This window comes from Ictalurus punctatus, chromosome 24 (assembly GCF_001660625.3).
Source record: "Ictalurus punctatus breed USDA103 chromosome 24, Coco_2.0, whole genome shotgun sequence".
Taxonomy (NCBI): domain Eukaryota; kingdom Metazoa; phylum Chordata; class Actinopteri; order Siluriformes; family Ictaluridae; genus Ictalurus; species Ictalurus punctatus.
In genome coordinates, this window is record NC_030439.2 from 5037843 (window position 1) to 5058861 (window position 21019).

At 45.6% G+C, this 21019-nt stretch overlaps 1 protein-coding gene across 1 annotated transcript in view; it reads right to left on the bottom strand.

Annotated features, from left to right (window-relative positions):
* Nucleotides 1–21019, bottom strand: part of ext1b (exostosin glycosyltransferase 1b) — a 95046-nt gene that overhangs the window by 15161 nt on the left and 58866 nt on the right. Inside the window, exons 2-7 of the mRNA XM_017454580.3 lie at nucleotides 14843–14936; nucleotides 12886–12993; nucleotides 12194–12313; nucleotides 7550–7682; nucleotides 6336–6454; nucleotides 4128–4223 (exon numbers count right to left, since the gene is read on the bottom strand). Coding sequence (XP_017310069.1) covers nucleotides 4128–4223; nucleotides 6336–6454; nucleotides 7550–7682; nucleotides 12194–12313; nucleotides 12886–12993; nucleotides 14843–14936 — 670 coding nt within the window. The remainder of the gene's footprint in view (nucleotides 1–4127; nucleotides 4224–6335; nucleotides 6455–7549; nucleotides 7683–12193; nucleotides 12314–12885; nucleotides 12994–14842; nucleotides 14937–21019) is intronic.

The following is a 21019-nucleotide window of genomic DNA, read 5'->3' on the forward strand; positions in this document are numbered from 1 at the left end:
CCATCCATCCATCCACTCACCCCATCCATCCATCCATCCATCCATCCACTCACCCCATCTATCCATCCACTCACCCCATCCATCCATCCATCCATCCATCCATCCATCCACTCACCCCATCCATCCATCCACTCACCCCATCCATCCATCCACTCACCCCATCCATCCATCCATCCATCCATCCATCCATCCACCCCATCCATCCATCCATACACCCCATCCACCCATCCATCCATCCATCCATCCACCCCATCCATCCATCCACTCACCCCATCCATCCATCCATCCACCCCATCCATCCATCCATACACCCCATCCACCCATCCATCCATCCACTCACCCCATCCATCCATCCACTCACCCCATCCATCCATCCATCCATCCATCCATCCATCCACCCCATCCATCCATCCATACACCCCATCCACCCATCCATCCATCCATCCATACACCCCATCCACCCATCCATCCATCCACTCACCCCATCCATCCATCCATCCACCCCATCCATCCGTCCATCCACCCCATCCAACCAATCCATCCATCCACACACAACATCCACCCATCCATTCACCCACCCCATCCATCCATCCATCCATCCATACACCCCATCCATACAGCCCATCCACCCACTCACCCCATCCACCCATCCATCCATCCACCCACTCACCCCATCCATCCATCCACCCACCCACTCACCCTATCCACCCACCCACTCACCCTATCCACCCATCCATCCACCCACCCACTCACCCCATCCACCCATCCATCCATCCATCCCATTGACACAATACATCCATGCACACACCCCATCCACCCATCCATCCACTCACCCCATCCATCCATGCATCCATCCATGCATCCATCCATCCATGCATCCATCCACTCACCCCATCCATCCATGCATCCATCCATGCATCCATCCATCCATGCATCCATCCATCCACCCACCCATCCTTCCATCCACTCACCCCATCCTTCCATCCACCCACCCACCCCATCCACCCACTCACCCCATCCATCCATCCATCCACTCACCCCATCCATCCATCCATCCACCCACCCATCCACCCCATCCAATCCATCCATCCACCCCATCCAATCCATCCATCCACTCACCCCATCCATCCATCCACTCACCCCATCCATCTATCCATACACCCCATCCATCCATCCATCCACTCACCCCATCCATCCATCCCATCCATCCACCCATCCATTCACCCCACCCACCCATCCATCCACCCACCCATCCATTCACCCCATCCATTCACCCCATCCATCCACCCATCCATGCACCCACCCATCCATTCGCCCCATCCATCCACCCACCCCATCCATCCATCCATCCACCCACCCATCCACCCCATCCAATCCATCCATCCACCCCATCCAATCCATCCATCCACTCACCCCATCCATCCATCCACTCACCCCATCCATCTATCCATACACCCCATCCATCCATCCATCCACTCACCCCATCCATCCATTCACCCACCCACCCACCCATCCATTCACCCCATCCATCCACCCATCCATTCGCCCCATCCATCCACCCACCCCATCCATCCATCCATCCACCCACCCATTCACCCCATCCATCCATCCACTTGCCCCATCCATCCATCCCATCCATTCACCCCATCCATCCATTCGCCCCATCCATCCACCCACCCCATCCATCCATCCATCCACCCACCCACCCACTCGCCCCATCCATCCATCCACTCGCCCCATCCATTCACCCCATCCATCCATTCACCCCATCCATCCACCCACCCACCCATCCATTCACCCCATCCATCCACCCACCCATCCATTCACCCCATCCATCCACCCACCCATCCATCCACCCCACCCATCCATCCATCCATCCATCCATCCACCCATCCATCCACTCACCCATCCATCCATTACATTCATTCACCCCATCCATTCACCCCACCCACCCATCCATTCACCCCATCATCCATCCATCCACCCACCCACCCATTCACCCCATCATCCATCCATCCACCCACCCACCCATCCATCCATCCATCCATCCATCCAGCCATCCATCCACTCACCCCATCCACGCATCCATTCGCCCCATCCATCCACCCACCCATCCATCCATCCACCCACCCATCCATCCATCCACCCACCCCATCCATCCATCCACCCATCCATTCGCCCCATCCATCCATCTGCCCCATCCATCCATCCATCTGCCCCATCCATCCACCCATCCATTCACTCGCCCCATCCATCCACCCATCCATCCACCCATCCATCCACCCCACATATCCACCCATCCACCCACCCATCCATCCATCCACCCATCTGCCCCATGCATCCATCCATCCATCCACTCGCCCCATCCATCCATCCACCCATCCATTCGCCCCATCCATCCACCCAACCCATCCATCCATCCATCCATCCATCCACCCACCCATTCACCCCATCCATCCATCCACTCGCCCCATCCATCCATCCCATCCATCCATTCACCCCATCCATCCATTCACCCCATCCATTCATTCACCCCATCCATCCATCCACCCCGTCCATCCACCCACCCACCCATCCATCCACCCCATCCATCCATCCACCCACCCACCCATCCCATCCATCCATCCATCCACCCACACACTCACCCCATCCATCCATCCACCCGCCCCATCCATCCATCCAACCGCCCCATCCATCCACCCCGTCCATCCACCCACCCACCCATCCATTCACCCCATCCATCCATCCACCCCATCCATCCATCCACCAATCCATTCGCCCCATCCATCCATCCACTCGCCCCATCCATCCATCCATCCATCCATCCGCCCCGTCCACCCACCCATCCATCCATCCATCCATCCATCCATCCATTCATCCATTCATCCATTCATCCACCCCATCCATCCATCCATCCATCCACCCATCCATTCACCCCAGCCATTCATCCACCCCATCCATCCATCCATCCATCCATCCACCCCATCCATCCATTCACCCATCTAATCTAACAGGCCCCCTAATAATCCATCCATCCACCCATCCATTCACCCCAGCCATTCATCCACCCCATCCATCCATCCATCCACCCAATCCATCCATCCAATCCATCCATCCACCCACCCACCCAATAAATCCATTCACCCATCTAATCTAACAGGCCCCCTAATAATCCATCCATCCATCCACCCCACCCATCCATGCAAAAAGGTATTAGGAGTTATATGAATAATATACTTTTTTACAGCCAACAAATAAAAAACAAAAACAAAATAACAAATGGAAAAAAAATATTCATGCAGATATATCAGAAATATTGTCTCTCTCATTTGACACCCTTGAAAAGATCAGTTCCATGTTTATATTGTTTCCAGTGTATTACAGACATAAACATCCTGGAATATGGTGACTGCTTAAAATGCAATAAATAGATTAAAGCGCCCTATAAACAAATAGTGACATACTGACAAAACCAAAAAACAAAAGAATGTGTGTGATCATGTGCTGCGTTGCTTCAGGCAGAAATGTGTCTCTCACACACACACACACACACACACACACACACACACACACACACAGCTCAGTCAGTCGTGCGTCTGCACTCTTTGCCTGGTCTGGCTGGGAATTAACACACACACACACACACACACACACACACACACACACACACACACACACACACACACACACCCCTCAGTAAACATGAGAGCCATATGCACAACAAACCACAGGCTGACCGGCACTCTCCTGTCCTGTCCATAAATAAATGGAAAGCTTATCCCTCTTCCTGGCTTGTTGAACGAACGTGTGTGTGTGTGTGTGTGTGTGTGTGATATCCTGAGCTTTTGCAGTGAACAGCTGACGCTCCCTGCAGAAACACAGTCAGGCAGCAGTCCTTTTCTGCATCACTCGCTTTTTAACAAGTGCTCTTGTATACACTTAGCACAATATTTACCTGCTCTAATTTATATTAGAATAACATTTTTATTCGTCAACATTTATATACTAATTACAGCAATTGAGGAAAGCTCACTCTGAGCCCAGTGGCTTAAACTGACAGCTTGGAGAACCGCACCGAGTGTGCTTGTGTGTGTGAGTGTGTGATGAAATATTTCCAGAAGACCTACCTTGTTCTCTCCTTCGATGACTATGACGGGCACGGAGGTGGCAGGCCAGCGGTGCTTGGCAGGTAAGGGCTTGTCGCAATTCCACAATACAATAATCTGAGGGGGGGGGGTAAGGAGGGAGGGGAAGAGAGGTGACAAAGAATGAAGGAAGAAATACACAGGGGGGAAAAACCCATCATGGCTATGAAAAATAAATTCAGTTGTTATTTATGTCTTTAATTTTGCTTTTGATAGTCGTCTTTAATAGTGCTTTTGATCCTTCTATGCAGATGCTCGGTAACTCCTCCCACTTTAGTTTAAAGCTTTAGGGATTTGAAATGCACAGGCCGAGATTTTGCTGGAAGCTGAATGTTAAAACAAAAACAGCCTGCTGTAATTTCAAAGCAACGCATCCAAAACACATGACTATGTTACGAGTCCTGAATGTTCGGAGTGCAATATAAGAGGGCATGGGCAACGTGATTGACAGGGGCTACCCTGGACAGGCACAATCGCACATACCTATTTATACACTACGGGCAATTTGGAAATGCCAATCAGCCTATAACGCATGTCTTTGGACTGGGGGAGTTAACCGGAATACCTGGAGGAGGAAACCTTCGAAGCACGGGGAGAATATGCAAACGCCACGTACACACAGGGCAGAGGCGAGATGTGAACCCCCAACCCTGGAAGTGTGAGGCAAATGTGCTATCCACTGATAAAAAATTAATCCTGGGGTAAACTACTACATTCCTGCAAAGCACACAATCACAGCGCCCTAACTAATTTACGTTTCGTCACCTTGAAGTGTCTAAATACAGTGAGCTCTGGCAAGTGCCTTTCCCCCCTTTCAAATGTCAGGAATGTTCAATGTTGAAGGCTTTTACCTACTGCGCAGCATCTGATCTACTCTGCAACAACAAACAACCTCCAGCTAAAAAAAAAAACAAAAACCCCTGAAGCCCCAAACACAGCAAAGTTCTTGCTGTAAGCCTTGAACTCATCTTACTCACAGGGAAGCATGAAAATGAAAATAGACTGTTCGGTTTAAAAAGCGCTTTGATTACAGCATTTTACCAAATTCAGACTGTAAACAGTGGTTTTAAAAAAAAAAAAAAGAAGCACAGGTTGTGTGATTAAGAAGGATGCGAGGAAGCGCACAGGCAGTTACCGAGGTGTATTTTTAACACTGATTAGCTGCTCCTTCCTCTGACGCTAATTGGAGAAGCTGAAAGGCAGATGGTATCTCTATCAGCTTCCCCTTGTTCTGGGGGTGGAAGTATGCGTGTGACTGTTTCGCTCTTTCTCGCTCACACACACATCCACGTGCTCGCCCTCACACAAACAGGAACGGCAGCTCGCAGCGGGACACTAGTGCGAGCTCGCTTGCCAGAACCGACCGAGAAACAGCCTTCTCTAACCCTCGTTTATTTATATCTCTCCTTCCTGCAGTTCCGCTTCCCAGAGCGAAGGAAAGCCTCGGCCTGATTAAGGGAAGCAGAGGGCGTTCGCATGATTACTCCTCCCGTCCCTCCACTTCACTCGACGAGAGCGCGTTCCATTGAGAGAGAAATAAAAGCTGAGCCCTTCAGCTGGGCGAGAGGCGAGAGGCGGCCATGTGTGTGCGTACATCACACTTCACACTTCATGCGGTCAGTGAAGACGTTTCGTATTTAATTAATCTGTCCCCGCTCTCTGGGTTTTTGTTCCTCCGACCACCCCCACCAACCGCCCCCCATCATCCCCTTTTTTATTTATTTTTTAAAAAAATATCTCCTTCCATCTTTTCTCCCCCCCTCTGACTGTCTTACTCTCTTAGAAAGGAATCAATACATTTTTCATTCCCAGGGCAGTCAGCTTCACAGTCCTGATGGATACCATGGAAACACAAGGGGCAATCGAGAGGACTGAGTCCTTATTTATTCGTAGAGGATCAAACCGGGTTTATGCAGTCGGGGGCGGTCAGAACAACCGTCTACGTGAATAAACACTCCTCTTTTTAACCACTTTCGCCGAAGGTTATTATTCTCAAGTGGAAACCATGTTACGAATCAACTCACGAGCAACAGCAGCTTGTGGATCACACGATCATGATATGTCGCGAGTCTGAGCCCTAAAACCCAAATCATGTTGCGAAATATTTTTCACACAATTCAAACTACATCCTTTCTCTACACAGTGTGTTCTAAACCACTTCCTTCTGCAATGTGAGCTGCTTGCTTGTACCTGAGCACAGTACTGGGACTTGGCCACCGCCATCAGGAGCTTGAGAACGGGCTGAGACTGAGACACCAGCGGGGTGACTGCGTGGATGACTGCAGTGAACTTGGGGTACGTTTTGATCCCTGAGGAAGGAAAAAAAAAAATAGACAGAGACAGGAAAATGGGTTACTACATTTCCCCAAAGTACAGCTTGATTTCCGCTGTATGCATCTTTAACGTCTCTTTCTAATATTAGATATTTGTAATACAGTCTATTATAGAGCTATTTTCATGTACTGTGCGGAGAGAAATATGTCGTGTGTGTTGAAGGACATTTACTTTGATCTATCCACAGCTCTTTATCGATCACGCTGACAAATATCGCAGATTGAGATAAAGGCACGCGTGGGCGGCTTCATGGCTGCATTAACAGCAGCAGTGATGCATGACTCCGGCGTGTGCATACGGATTCGATCATCCAATTACACTGGGCAATTTAATGATCCATCAGAGGCTACAACAGGCCATCACTTAGCTACTGTTCTGTCTGGAAATCTGGAAATGGAACAATGCCAGCGCTTCATCCGTACTGCCAATTAAGAGTCTTGGAACACACAAAGTCTAAAAATAACAAGGCTCCTAGTACGTGTTAGAGGCCACTTGACAAATAACACTCTAAACACAGCATAGGTTTCATGAAGCGACATGATACGACATCAGCACACGAGAAAGTATATAACGTGAATTAAAGGGTTTTTCAAAATTAATTCATTTTAATGCATTAAAATGTTATTACAGTGATGGTTTTAGTGCCCAGGAGGTAACATTTAAATGTCCTAGACCTTTACCCTCCTAGAAAACTGGTCTGGGTCTAGAATTTATTCATAAATTTGTAATGGGATTTCAGTGTCTGAGTCTTGATTTACATTCGCATATTCTCAGAGATTTGTACAACGATTACCAAGCCTGCCAAAGTCTACCAGAAGAACCATTACAAACATTTTAGCTATCTTGGCTTGTATACTGTGTGGATAAGGTTCCTTGAGATCGTGTCACGTCATGCTCTACTTCCTAATCACAAACTGTGCTCATATGGAATACTCTTCAATTCAGCCCCCCCCACCACCACCCCCCGAAGAACTGAGGGAACGTCCGCTTTAAAATAGTAACCAATTCAATCAAAATCTATTCGGAGTCATCCATTTACCGTATGATCTAAAATGCACGTTCAGACTTACCGAGGCCGGCGTAGTAGAAGGGGAGGTCGCCTAGATAGGAAGAGTACTGGGGCAGGGTGAAGAGACCTCCTGGATGAGTGTTCCACATGACACTACTGCGTGCTGTGTTCTGTAGAACCCGGTCCTGAATGATCTGCATATGCACACACACACACACACACACACATCAAGCATTTACACTGCCGGTCAGTTACTGTCACTACAACGAGATTGGATATACAGAATGGACATAAAGTGTATAACTATGTAAACGATTGAGTGTTTGTTCGATCGTTTTTTTTTTTATTGAAACGACGAGTGCAGCACAGCCCTTGAGACAAAAAAAAAAAAAAACCTCGAAGGTGCTCCCAACTCTGAGATAGCTTCTGTGGCCTTGAAGAGCCAATAGCCCCTTTCAAAAGAGACACAGATTGAAGCAATAGTTGTTTTTTGTTTTTTTTGTGCAGTTCATATCATGCCCTTCGGTGAGGTGACGGCCTGGCAGGGTGACAACATAATTGCTGGCAACCCTGGAATTGCAGCCGATAGTCGGCTAGACGACTCGGCAGTAGTGCACTTGTAGCCAATTCTGAATGCTACGCCCGAAGCACTTTGTAACACAACTGACAAAAAAAAAAAAAAAAAAAAAAAGGGGGCATAAAATTTCTTCTGAGGTAGCAAAGACGGGCAAAAGCTCATTTCAGTGTTTCCCCTCCTTGCTTTCTCCACCCCCTTCTCCCCAAGGGCAGTCAATAACCATTTGACTCAACTGAAAAGATTAACTCTCCCTCCTTTTGCCCTCGCAATAAGAGCACTTGTCATCTTAAATGTGGAATCACAGGAAGGACTGAAAGGCTGTTTCTCTTTCCTGGCTCGAACGCCGATGCCTACAGGTCTGTCTGGACCTGAAGGAATGTGATTGACGATTCAATTTCCCAACAGAACGGTTACAATATTCTGACTGGAGCATGATAAATAAAAACAAGTGCTCGGATACCTGCAGTTATTACCGTGCCAGCGGTGTGACGTTCACAACAGCCCTGCCCTTGCGTAGTCTGGAACTGTTATGATTAGTTATACTGTTCCGATTGTAATCGTGTGTGTGGGACGATAAAACATTGATTAAACACAGAGTGTAACTGAGCAACCGCAGATGGAAATGCAATTACGTAAGAGTCTGAAACATGAAAGTAAGTGTTTCTTATCTGACTTCTCGGAGCGGGAAAAAGAAAGGCCTTTAATACTATTAGGACAGTGTAAACCAAACCGGTCCTATCTCAAACGGCAGGAAAATCGCTTATTAAATTGGTATCTCGGTCTGCGTGTCTTCTTTGCTGTGCAAACGAAGAAAAAAAAAAAAAAAACCCACACTGACATGTCTAACAAGACCTTCTGCAGTTCTGTTAAGTGCTTATCAAGTTATTACCGCGATGATCAAATGTTCAGTGCGTCATATTCCATGCTTAATCATTCCTACTGTTTAAGATGAAAATAAGATTCCTTGCATAATCACACCCGTACATATGGAAAAGCATGTCCTGTGCTTCATTTAGGATTAAACGGTGGCCCAGCAAGATGGGAATGTCAATATTCTAATACAATCATGTGAAAAAATAAGTACACCCCATGGAAATGGTTGGCTTTTTTGGACATATTTTGACAAGCAAACGTTGGATCCTCTTTGAGACAGTGCCTATTAATAGAGTTGATATAGGGAAATGATCTTTTTCAATCGTTTATTCAACAGAAGTAGCAATAGATGTGATACTCATCTGTGGAAAAAGTAAGTACACCCTTGGCATGCAAGCTGTCCGGTCCCTGAGGCAGCAAAGCAACCCCAAATGTTAATTTCTACCAGCGTGCTTCACAGTTGGTATGAGGCGCTTCTCCCGAAAAACTGTCTTTGGTCTGCGCCAAACATGTCTGCTGTTACTGTGGCCAAGCAACAATTTTTTTTTCTGTCCAGAGCAAAGGATTTTTGCTGACACGCCTTCCATGCAGGTCAAATCTCTTTCTGATTGTAGAAGCATGTACTTTGACACCAACAGTTGCAAGACTTACTAGCAGATCCTTTGATGAAATCTTGGGATTCTTAGAGACTTCTTTTTGCATCAGACGGTCTGCTCTTGGGCTGAATTTGCTGAGACGGTCAGTCCTGGACTAATTGGCAGCTGTTTGAAATCTGCGCCAATTGTAGATGATTTTCGTTACAGTGGAATGATGTATTTCAAATAATTTGGAGATCGTTTTTTAAATCTCTGGCCAGACTCATAGGCGTCCACAACCTTTTTTCTGAAGGCCTTATAGAACTCTTTCGATCTTGGCATGATGACACCACACACCTCAATAACAAAGGGAACACCAGACACTAGATATGAGAGCGTTATAAATAAGACCGGTTCCACCTGCACTCCCTAAACAGGTTCTAATCACTGGCAACCAATCTTCAACACCTGATTCTAATATTATGTATGTGAAGGTGTGATAAACGTAGGGGTGTACTTACTTTTTCCATGCGACCGATCTGTTTTTTTTCTTTATTAGAATTGTGAAAAGGAAAATAAATGTGGCCCAAGTAGAACGCTTTATAGGACGCCATTAACTCTCAATCCCTGGAGTCTAGCAGACCAATTATATGTAGCATTGTTTTGCTAATCATAATATCCTGTGCATCATCAGGCATAACTGTAAGAGAGTAGCGTGATTGCCAGGCCGGCTGCCTTAAGAGATCAGTTTGCAATTTGGAATCAATTATATTCCTAGTTAACCTGGAAGAGATCTTACCAAAGAGAAGGCATGCAGCGCGATGTGATAGTTAACAGCATCATTTGTTTCCCTTTTATCGCAGAGGGCTAACAATTTATACATCATTTACTTTTAGTTATGGCATGAATTCTCTGAGGTCTCGAGCTAATTTCAGCTAACGTATTTTGCGTGTGTGTTTCTCTAAAGTCCAAAGACTTGGGCAGCCCAATGCTGGTTTTTCATCAAACTACATCCATCCATCTATTTTCTGTACTACATATCCTACACAGGGTCGCGTGGGACACCCTGGACACGGGGTGCCAACCCATCGCAGGGCACAACTGCACACAGGTTCACACACCCATACACACGCTACGGACAATTTGGAAATGCCAATCAGCATATAGCGCATGTCTTTGGACTAACGGAGGAAACTGGAGTACCCAGAAGAAACCCCCCAAAGCACGGGTAAAACATGCGAACTCCGTGCACACAAGGCGGGGGTGCCATCAAACTACATGATGAAATTAAATCACTCGCCGTTCACGATTTACTATCTAGACTATATAGACTGTTCAAGTACACTATACAAGGGCATCAGTAAGACTTAACCAAGGATTGAACTAAAAAAAAAAAAAAAAAATGCATAAACAGTTGGAACAAGATTAACTAGTATAGTAGTGCCATCACAAAATACTAAATCAAAGCAAAGCCATGCTTGACGCGTATGGTTTTGACCCGATTTTGCCGTCTACGACAAAAACCGCACATCGTAGAAGGACCGAGATCGGCAATTTTGGAACGCATAGCGTCACACGCTCCCCGGCAGTCGACCGAACACGGCGTTAAAGTTCTGGTCATGCAAGACATTTTTGAAGAGTGTGAGCACTGCTATGATGCTCATATAAAAGCTACCAAATAGGACGACGGCGTAGGATTACGCAAAACTCATGGGAACGCCACACATACGAAAGCGGCAACGGCGAAATGTAAACGAAACGTGGTACCGGGCATCCGTATTACGTCAAGGTCACGTTGAAGAATGTTAATGCGAGTCTGTTTTCCGCACGAGTCTGGATCACATTACTTAGGATTAGTAACGCAAGCAGAGTGGGGTAATTTCCGTTAATCGCAGGTCTATCGTTAGATCATATGGATTGTATGAAGTATTGTATTTGACAAGGAGAACACACTAGCACACAGTCTCTTGTAGAATTTAGCCAAAAAAGTGTGACAAGTAATAAATCTTACAAGATGGCCGTGAACGCACAGTGCGGAAGAAGAAAATACCGAGAGAAAACTGAAATTACAGAAAGGGCTAATGTGAGTTCATGTAATAAATACATGATTGGCCATTGGCTGTCAGGTTTATATCATTAATACTTTTTAACTAACATTTATTTACTAATTTCTCCATATGGGGATTAATAAAGTATTATCTTATCTTAGGTTACAAGGTTATAAACAAGGTTAGCGGCTCCTGAGGTCTTAAGTAACTAACGGACATGAAAGAAATGGTTATTTTGCATGGAAGTAGTGCAAATCTGTTGTACTGGTGCACTTATAGGAAAAATAGTGTGGGGAAAAAAAATCCAGAGAATACGATAGTCCACTGAGAATTCCGATACAAACAAGCAGACTCCTAAAATAGTGAACTATATGGTACTGAATGTAGGCATGGCTCTGGTGTGAGGGCTCAGCATGTCGTATTGCTTGTGGGATCCACACAAAACTTGTTTTTATTGATCAATCTTTCATACACAGACGTTCAGGCTGGTTACAGTCATGCTCGTTTGATAGTCTGCGATCCCCAGTGATATAAACGTTGCTGAAGTGGCTTTTTACAATCGAGTGTTTTGCATGGGATTGTTGCAAACTGTAATAATAGCACAAAAGTCAGCCTGTGCAGACATCACTCACTTCTAGGGTGGTAAGTACAATCTTCTCCACTGATGAGAAGTAGGCCTCCCACAGGAACTGAGTCTGCTGCCTCAAAGCCAAGATCTTATCCTGATGGATGGAGCGCACTGTGGAGGGGATCTGGAGGACGAGCAGAAGAGGAGAATAATAAAATAAAATAAAAAAGACAAAGGGAGAGAAGAGAAGAGGAGATTTAATCATCATGACTCTGGCGAGAATACCGAGTGGAGGAATAGAGGAAAGATGAGGTTAATGCTTATGCACTTCTGGATATTGAGGTACATGCTACATAAGAAGGGTGACTCATACAGGACAGGGAGATTGACCGGCATTAACAAACGCTAAAAAGCGCACTCCTTAAATCTACAGTATGAATTCAACTCCTCAGGAACATGAGCACGAGCATGTGTACGGCCCTCAGGGAGACACACTGCTACAGTATTCTCAGCTGTCAGTGCTAAACTTAAAGAAAGAAAGAAAGCAAGAAAGATGCAGCATTACTAAGGTACTGCAATAAGCCCAAGAACCTCCACTCCCACCGCAAATGAGAGCAAGAAATAGGTCTCTACATATTACACCTTGTGGGCTGTAAGGTCAAAATGTTAAAAAAAACAAAAACAACCCCCAGCCATTATAGAGACAGCAGAGGAAGATGGCGAGATAGAAAAACAAGAGAGACAGAGATTTCTGACCTGCAGCAGGAGCCTCTCGTCTCCGATCACAGCGCCCGTGTTCCAGTTGATGACCTCTGAGAAGGGAAGCTCCCAACCATTACTTAGCATGACAGGCACACAGGCTGCCTACGTACACAAGCACAAACACACACACAAACAGAAAGGTCACAGTAGTGCGTCATTCATGGTGCATCTTCATTAGATAGCTGTACAAATCGGCCAGCGTGTGCATATATTACAATGAAGAGGAAAGCAACATTAAAAGAGCATTGATCAAACAGCAGCGATTCGAATGAACTCGACTACAGCAGGTCCTGAGACGAGACGAGACGAGACACTGTGTGCGCTACCACCGGTAGCTCGTTTCCACTGACAAAGTGCTGGTGACTAATCTGACACCAGTTTTCCAAAGCAAAAGAGCAAGCTCTCAGCAAAATCAGTTCAGTTCCAGATGGAACCCAGGACCGGTGATATAAGGGTGTTGTGTCCATCCATCTTCCATACTGCTTATCCTACACGGTTTTGCAGGGGATCCTGGAGCCTATCCTGAAGAACTCGGGGCACAGGACGGGGCGCCAACCCATCAGATAGCACAACCACACACACACACAGGTTCACACGCTGGCATTTACATATTGTCTGTAATCAACCTACATATTCACTGTTGTAGAAAAATGTAATAAAAATAAAAACATCTTTCTGTCGTCTTCTGTGCAGTTATTGTCTATGAGTATAGTCATGTAATGTAACTGAAATCCCTTGCACTAAACTTGTGGTCACACTGGCAGGATGTTTTCGACTCGTGTTACTCAAATCACTCCACGCTGGTTGCGTTGCTATATTTAGTTGGTATCAGTGTTAGTACCAGGCAGGTGCAATACAACAAAATCTAACTACAGAACGTATATAAAAATCACCCATTTGATCACAAACCAGTAAAACCTTAAATCTGGATAAAAATCGTGTTTATAAGACGTATCCATGCGGTGCATCACGAACAGCTGCCACTGTTGGGCCCTTGAGCAAGGCCCTTAACCCTCTCTGCTCCAGGGGGCGCTGTATCATGGCTGACCCTGTGCTCTGACCCCAACCTCCTGACATGCTGGGTTATGCGAAGAAAAGAATTTCACTGTACTGTAATGTATACGTGATCAATAAAGACTCATTATCATTATCTACTAGTGTCACAATGAGCCTACAACAACAACGACAACAACAACAACAACAACATTTCACTCCTCATGATTTCTGATGCCTATTTGACAGGATTAATACATTTTACGTATCGAAACAGAACGGTGAAAATACGGGCACTATCCTTTATTTTTTTTCCTGTAAATCAAGCACTTCAAGCTCAGCGAGTATCCTCGACTGCCTCAAGAACCACTGCAAACGGGAACGAATATGTGGACGCAAAAAACACGAATATGCAGTAGCTGCCAAATCGCATTAATTTGCATAAATTTGAATCGAGAGCGACTTTGATCAGCTCGGTCGTGTCCATTTTGCGTCATTAACAGCGGCTTCGTCTGAGCTCAGAGGAAATCGGCAGGTCTTATTGAAAACGTACGAAATCTGCTTCTGCCAGGGTGAACGCGGGGTTTTAACGAAGGTTTTAACTTCGGAGACTAAAATCTTATCTAAGACATTAAACTTGTCGAACAACCCCTGGCTCAAACACTGGCGTCTGGGGAAAAGTGGCGAACGGTGGCCAAATAAGTCTGCTTCAAATTCAGAAAAGTCTGTTCAGCAAACACTGCACAAGAAAAATATAAATGTTCTGGCATCAAGCTGACGGGTTTGTCCTTCAAAGAGGAACGGAGGTGTGGTGGAGGAGAGGAGGAGACCGATGAGAAGCAGCAAAGCATCGGCCAAAGTACAGGCTGCCAAGAGGCTCAGCTCTTGAACACACACAATCAGCTTTCTGTGGGGGGTGTGTGTGTGTGTGTGTGCGTGCGTGTGTGAGCCAGCTCACCTGCAATGCTTCCAGGAAGCGAAAGGAGCCCAATCGCCGTCCTCGTGGCACCAGACAGAAGGTGGAGTTGTGAAGCATTTCACGGTAGTCATATCTGCAAAAACATACACACACACAAAAACACCATGAGCCAAGCTTTCCAGCATCTCTATTCTTTTCATCTAACATCTATATTAATCTCTTGGCCCACAGTGCAGCTCCTTCCATTCATCCTTCTCGCTCTCGCCCTCCTGTGAAGTGTCATCTGGCTATCCAAACACAATGATCTGGCTTCTTGGGGTAACGAGCTATGAGTGACACCAGCTTGCATAAGCCAAGCACATTTGCCAGGAGTGTGTCTGGAGACAGGCTTTATCCATCACACACGCACACACACACGGTTCACACTCTGCTACATCTCAGTCACACACACCCAGCACAGATGCCTTGAGAAGATATATAGGTGTTTTCCATATCAAAGAGACAGAAAGTCATTTCTCTGTCACTGAGCTCAAGGGAGCAGGCGTGCCACAGATGGGTCCTTCTTGCTTACAGACACACACAGAAGTGACTGGAAACGTACAGCCATATACAGGCCAGAAGGTTAGAAGACAGATGGCTGTTGCAGGTAAAAAATGATTTGGGAGAATAAATGCAGGGTGAAGGTTAAGTCAGGACAGCCTTCATACACGTACACAAGAGTCAGGAATTAAATAGCTACAGTGCACCTACTGTATATGATCACATTTTACCCCATCAGCGAGTCACCACAACTACGGGTGTACGTAATAAGTAGCGGGTAACGTACGGGTGTACGTAATCAGACCCCTTAACTTGTTTCACATTTTATGTTGCAGCTTAAATGCTTTACGTTTATTTTCACATCAATCTACACGCAATACTCCATAATGACACAGCAAAAACAACAACAACAAAAAAAAAACAGAGCTGTAAAATTGATTAAAAAGAAAAAACTGAAATATCACATTTGCACAATAAATAAATAAATAAATAAATAAATAAATCAATCAATCTATCTTACACCGAGGAAGGGCTTCCCGTCTGTCCGCTCTGTCATGAGGCCCAGATCAGTCGAGTGTCGCAGTGATGGTTGACCTTCTACAAGTTTTGTCCCATCCTGACACAAGATCTTTGGAGCTCAACCATAATGACCATCAGGTTCTTGGTCACCTTTCTCACCATATTGTTCTCGCTGACCCCCACCCACCCAAACATATGGTCACCTCTCTTTCGGACAGTTTTGCTAGGAAAAGTGCTTTCAGTTCCAAAACTTCTTCCATTCCAACTTCAAGGCCACTGTGCTCTTGGGAACCTTCAACGCTGCAGAAATTTTTTTTCGTACACTTCCCCAGATCTGCGCCTCGATACGATCCTGTCTGAGCTCTGCAGGCGGTTCCTTTGACCTCGTGGCTCGGTTTTTGCTCCGACACGCATTTTCAGCTTTTAGACCTAATATAGACAGGTGTACGCCTTTCCAAATCACGTCCAATCAATCGAATTTGCTAATCAATTGACGTAGACTCCAAAGTGTCGAAACATCTCAAAAGATGACCCGGATCTTTGGGATGCACCTGAGGTGAAGTTCAAGTGTCATATCAAAGAGTCTGAATTCTCCTGTCAGTGTGATATTTCAGCTTTTTTAATAAATAAATAAATAAATAAATAAATAAATTTGCAGAGTCATCACAAATCTGTTTTTTTGCTTTGTCATTATGGGGTCTGGAGTGTAGATTGATGTCAAAAAAAATATTACTGAAAACATTTTAACATAAGGTTGCAAGATAACAAAATGTGTGTGTGTGTGTGTGTGGGGGGGTGTAGGGGGGGTGAAGGGGTCTGAATTCTTTCTGAATGCACTGTATTAAAAACATCTGCACAAATTATTTATGAACATCGATGAGAAATGACATGACAGGCCAAACGATACCTTGTTTATCTCAGCTCGTAAAAATGATCCGTCACAACGGTCTTATCGCGTTAATAAAACCGCGCTGAAATCGATGGGATTAAATCTCAAACCTTTTTTTTTCCTCTCCCCCAAACACAAAAGCTACAAGTAAAATCGAGTGTTATGAAGCAGAAAACAACTCGGCTCAACGGGAATTCTGTTCGCTGTCGACGCTGTATGCGCGCTGCCATATTGTGGCGATGTGACGCATGTTTAATTCAGAGAACACGGGCAAGGTGACTGTTACCCAACTTCCTGGGATTCCATCTGTTCCACTGCACTTTACTGAGTCAGAGGTCGGGCTTTTCCAAGTCCTCAGAACAATAGATTGCTGCATACTGCTTCTTCCTGTCGTGACTAATATCTTGCTTCACTCAAACATGACTACCAGCCCATCCCATTAAAAAGCATTCATCTATTTACACTGACTACTCGTCTAGTGCGCATAAACTGACTGTAATAACCTTCTTAGTAAACACTGATTGGAATTTGAATAATAGTATCCTGGTGGAGTAAATTGATCTATTTAAAGAAAAAGGGAATAAATAAATAAATAAATAAATGATCAGTGGGCTTTTAAAAAGGCAACAGTCACATCAGACTAACTGTCCGGGTGCTTGTGAGGTAACAAAGCATCACTCAGCCTATGAAAGAATGAAGCTGCCATGAGAAGGAAAGAGTGTGTGTGAGAGAAAGAATCTGAGAGGGGGAGGAATGGCTGTATTCTTCAACATCATGTTGAAATGTAAAATGTGCACAGAATTTCTCCAGATATAAGCACTTTGGTGCAGCATGTGGGTTTACTGATGGACAACCCAAGTATATTATGTCCAGAAAGAAATGGCTTTATTTCCAATTTGGTGTAAACATGAAAATATTTGATATCAAGGCAAGAAGACAGAGAGCTGGAGAAAAGGGGAGGATCAAGAGCAGAGGGAAAATAGATCAATAATAACAGCCTGAGAGAAAAACAGGAAGGAGCTCTTTTAAAACCGCTCCTTTCCACTGAACGCTTAGAAAGGATCCGTCCTATGAATTTGATTGCTAGATCAGTTGTGCGTTTCAATTCTAAAGAAAATCGTAACGTGTGCTACATTAGTAGTTTGCTTATGCACATTCACAGTGCGGCTCTTGTTGGAGATATGCACAGGACTGTTTTTAATATATAAATATATGTAAACCCACCCACCCACTGCCACAGACAGGTCTGATTAGTCAAACTAATCCCAAACAAAATGTGTTCCAACAGATAAACAAACATGTAGTTTGTCTTGCTTTTTTTTTTAATTTTATTTTTTTTTTTAGCAAAAACGAAGATTCTCAGTTCAAATGTGAAGTTTGACCATTCCCACTAATCCTGCAGAATGTTTGACCAATCCCGTGTACTGTAACAGAAAGTCTGATCAATCCCACAAATTCTGCAGAAAGTTTGACTGATCCCACATGCTGCCACAGAAAGTTTGACCAATCCCACTAATCCCGCAGAAAGTTTGACCAATCCCGTTTACTGCCACAGAAAGTTTGACCAATCCCACTAATCCCGCAGAAAGTTTGACCAATCCCGTTTACTGCCACAGAAAGTTTGACCAATCCCACGAATCCCACAGAAAGTTTGACTAACCAGCTCCCACAGCTGCACAGACCCCATCATTATATTTTCTAATTAACTTAATAAACATCTACGATTAAACTACAGCGCCTGTAACCAGGATAAACATTTAATGAAAATGAACGAATGCACTGTACGGGTCACATTTACTATTTCACATACCAGCCTGACCTCTGAAAGCACGAGTGCTGTACTGTATCCAATATGCTCTTAATCTACGTGGCCTTTCATTTTCCTAAAAGCGTCGTATCTGACCTTCCGCTCACATCCATATGAGACTAAACCCCTCACTCCCACTCATTTTTTTGTTGGGTCCTGTGGCATCCCAGCACCTCCAGCTCCAGTCTCTCTCTAAACATTCGTGCGCTTTCATATTTCCTGCACTTTGTAACTGTAGCATGACCAACAAAGATAACATTCCCCTGGACTACAGCAGCGTTGCTTATAAACATAGACTGATCTAGTGAACTGATGTGTTGAACAAAATATCTGCAGGCTATTGCACATCATGACTTATTCAATGACTCACATAATCCAGAATAAAATAGTCACACAGTGGATTTTCAAGCTGCAAAACGTAACCGATAAATAGTAATTGAAGCCAATATCAATTTCTTGTTGCCCATGATATATGTGCATAATTTGAATGCACTTTCAGGAACTTCTCCTCTCTAGCGTCCCCCCTCTCTGATCTCACCAAGAAGGGCCAACAGGACCGGGTGCGCTGGACCGACGAGGCACAGCAAGCATTCCAGGCCCTCAAAAGGACCCTCAAAAGCTCTCCAGTCCTCAGGAATCCAGACTTCGAACTGCCATTTACGGTCCACACAGACGCCTCAGAGAGAGGGCTGGGGGCAGTCTTGTCCCAAATGTTCGACAGGGAAGAGCATCTGGTCCTACACATCAGCAGAAAACCGACCCCCGCCGAGAGGAATTATGCAGCCGTGGAGAGAGAAGCCCTGGCAGTCGAGCGAGCCATAGAGGAACTCGGGTACTACCTGGCAGGGCACCATTCACCCTCATCACGACCATGTGCCGTTTCAGAGGATGGCTCGGGTGAAGGACTCCAATGCAAGGGTGACCAGGTGGTTCTTTTCTCTGCAGGACTTCTCCTTCCAGGTGAAACACCGGGCGAGGGTCCACCACGGCAACGCAGATGGCCTATTCCGCATACATGCCATGTGGGCCCAACAATGGCCAGCAGGAGGCTCGGAGCTGCAGTGGCTGGAGAATGGGGGACCTTAAGCACATGACTATAAGGTGGGGAAGCAGAAATACACACGGCTGGCAGCCAATAAGTGGAGCAGCCACTCTTCACCATCCAGGACAAGCCGGGAGTGTATAAAAGGGCGCATCCAACCGGCAGAGGCGAGCACGTTTTCCTATGCTTCGTCTCCTAAACATTCTCACTCTTTCTCACGCAGAGGCAGATGACGGCGCAGACGACGAAGACAACGCTCCCTGGCTGCATCACGCTCTCCACTGGTGCCCACGCTCAGCTCCTCGCGCCCTGGGCACCGCCTCGACACTGCTGCAGCCCGAACGCTCCTTCCCACGCTAGAAAGACCTGCACTCCTCACCTTCTCATCACCCACACATTTTCACTCACTGTAAATAAAAGAGCACTTTTTCCCCACGTCTGCCTCCTGTGTGTCTGTGTTCCGCTCTGCCTCAAACACCGAGTAGCTACACAATGTAAATAAACAAGGAATAATGGGCGGCTGAGGCTCAGGCGGTAGAGCGGGTTGTCCACTAATCGTAGGGTCGGAGGTTTGATTCCCGGCCCGCGTGACTCCACATGCCGAAGTGTCCTCGGGCAAGACACCGAACCCCAAGTTGCTCCAAGTTAGTTGGCAAGTTAGCGCCTTGCACGGCAGCTCGGCTACCATTGGTGTGTGTGTGTGTGAGTTTCCCCATCATAAGGTTCCCCATCCCTCAGCCCCAGCTATATTCTAGATCTGTGGGAAGCTCGGTGCATATATGGAGTTTGAGTGCTCGCTAACTAATAGAAGAAAGGGAACCCCCCCCATTAAATCAGAGATAAAATTAAAAAGCCCCACAGATTACTTAATACAAATATGCTGATGAAACACCTTAGAAGAGAGTATTAGGCTTTTTGATGAGGTTTTACAGAAATGAACCAAAGTCCTTTAATGCCCAGTCTCCAGGTCCTCTACTACATCTAAACTCTATTTAATCACATTAAGAAAAGCACAGCAGCTACATACAAGTGGTTGTGTTTTTAATATCCCAGTTCTCACTCACTCTCTCTTATATGCTGCTTACAATATCTCTCTCTACACAACATGTCTTTGTCAGAATCCATATGAAGCCTGTCTGGGAATGAAGCCAAAGTGGTGCTGCTTCTGAATTAGAACGATCGGGCCAAGCTCATGCAAGTGTACACTCCCCTCGTCGCTGTGCTCAATGACAAACACAATTGTGTAGCTATATCTGTCCGAATAAATTCAATCTTCAGTAAATACCTTCTCGACTTTCAGTATGGACACACCGTATTCACACGTAGACTAATAACAACAACAACGACAACAACGACAACAACATCCTATAGCTATAAAGGAAACACCATTCAAAACTAGACCTAGCATATTTACCATGA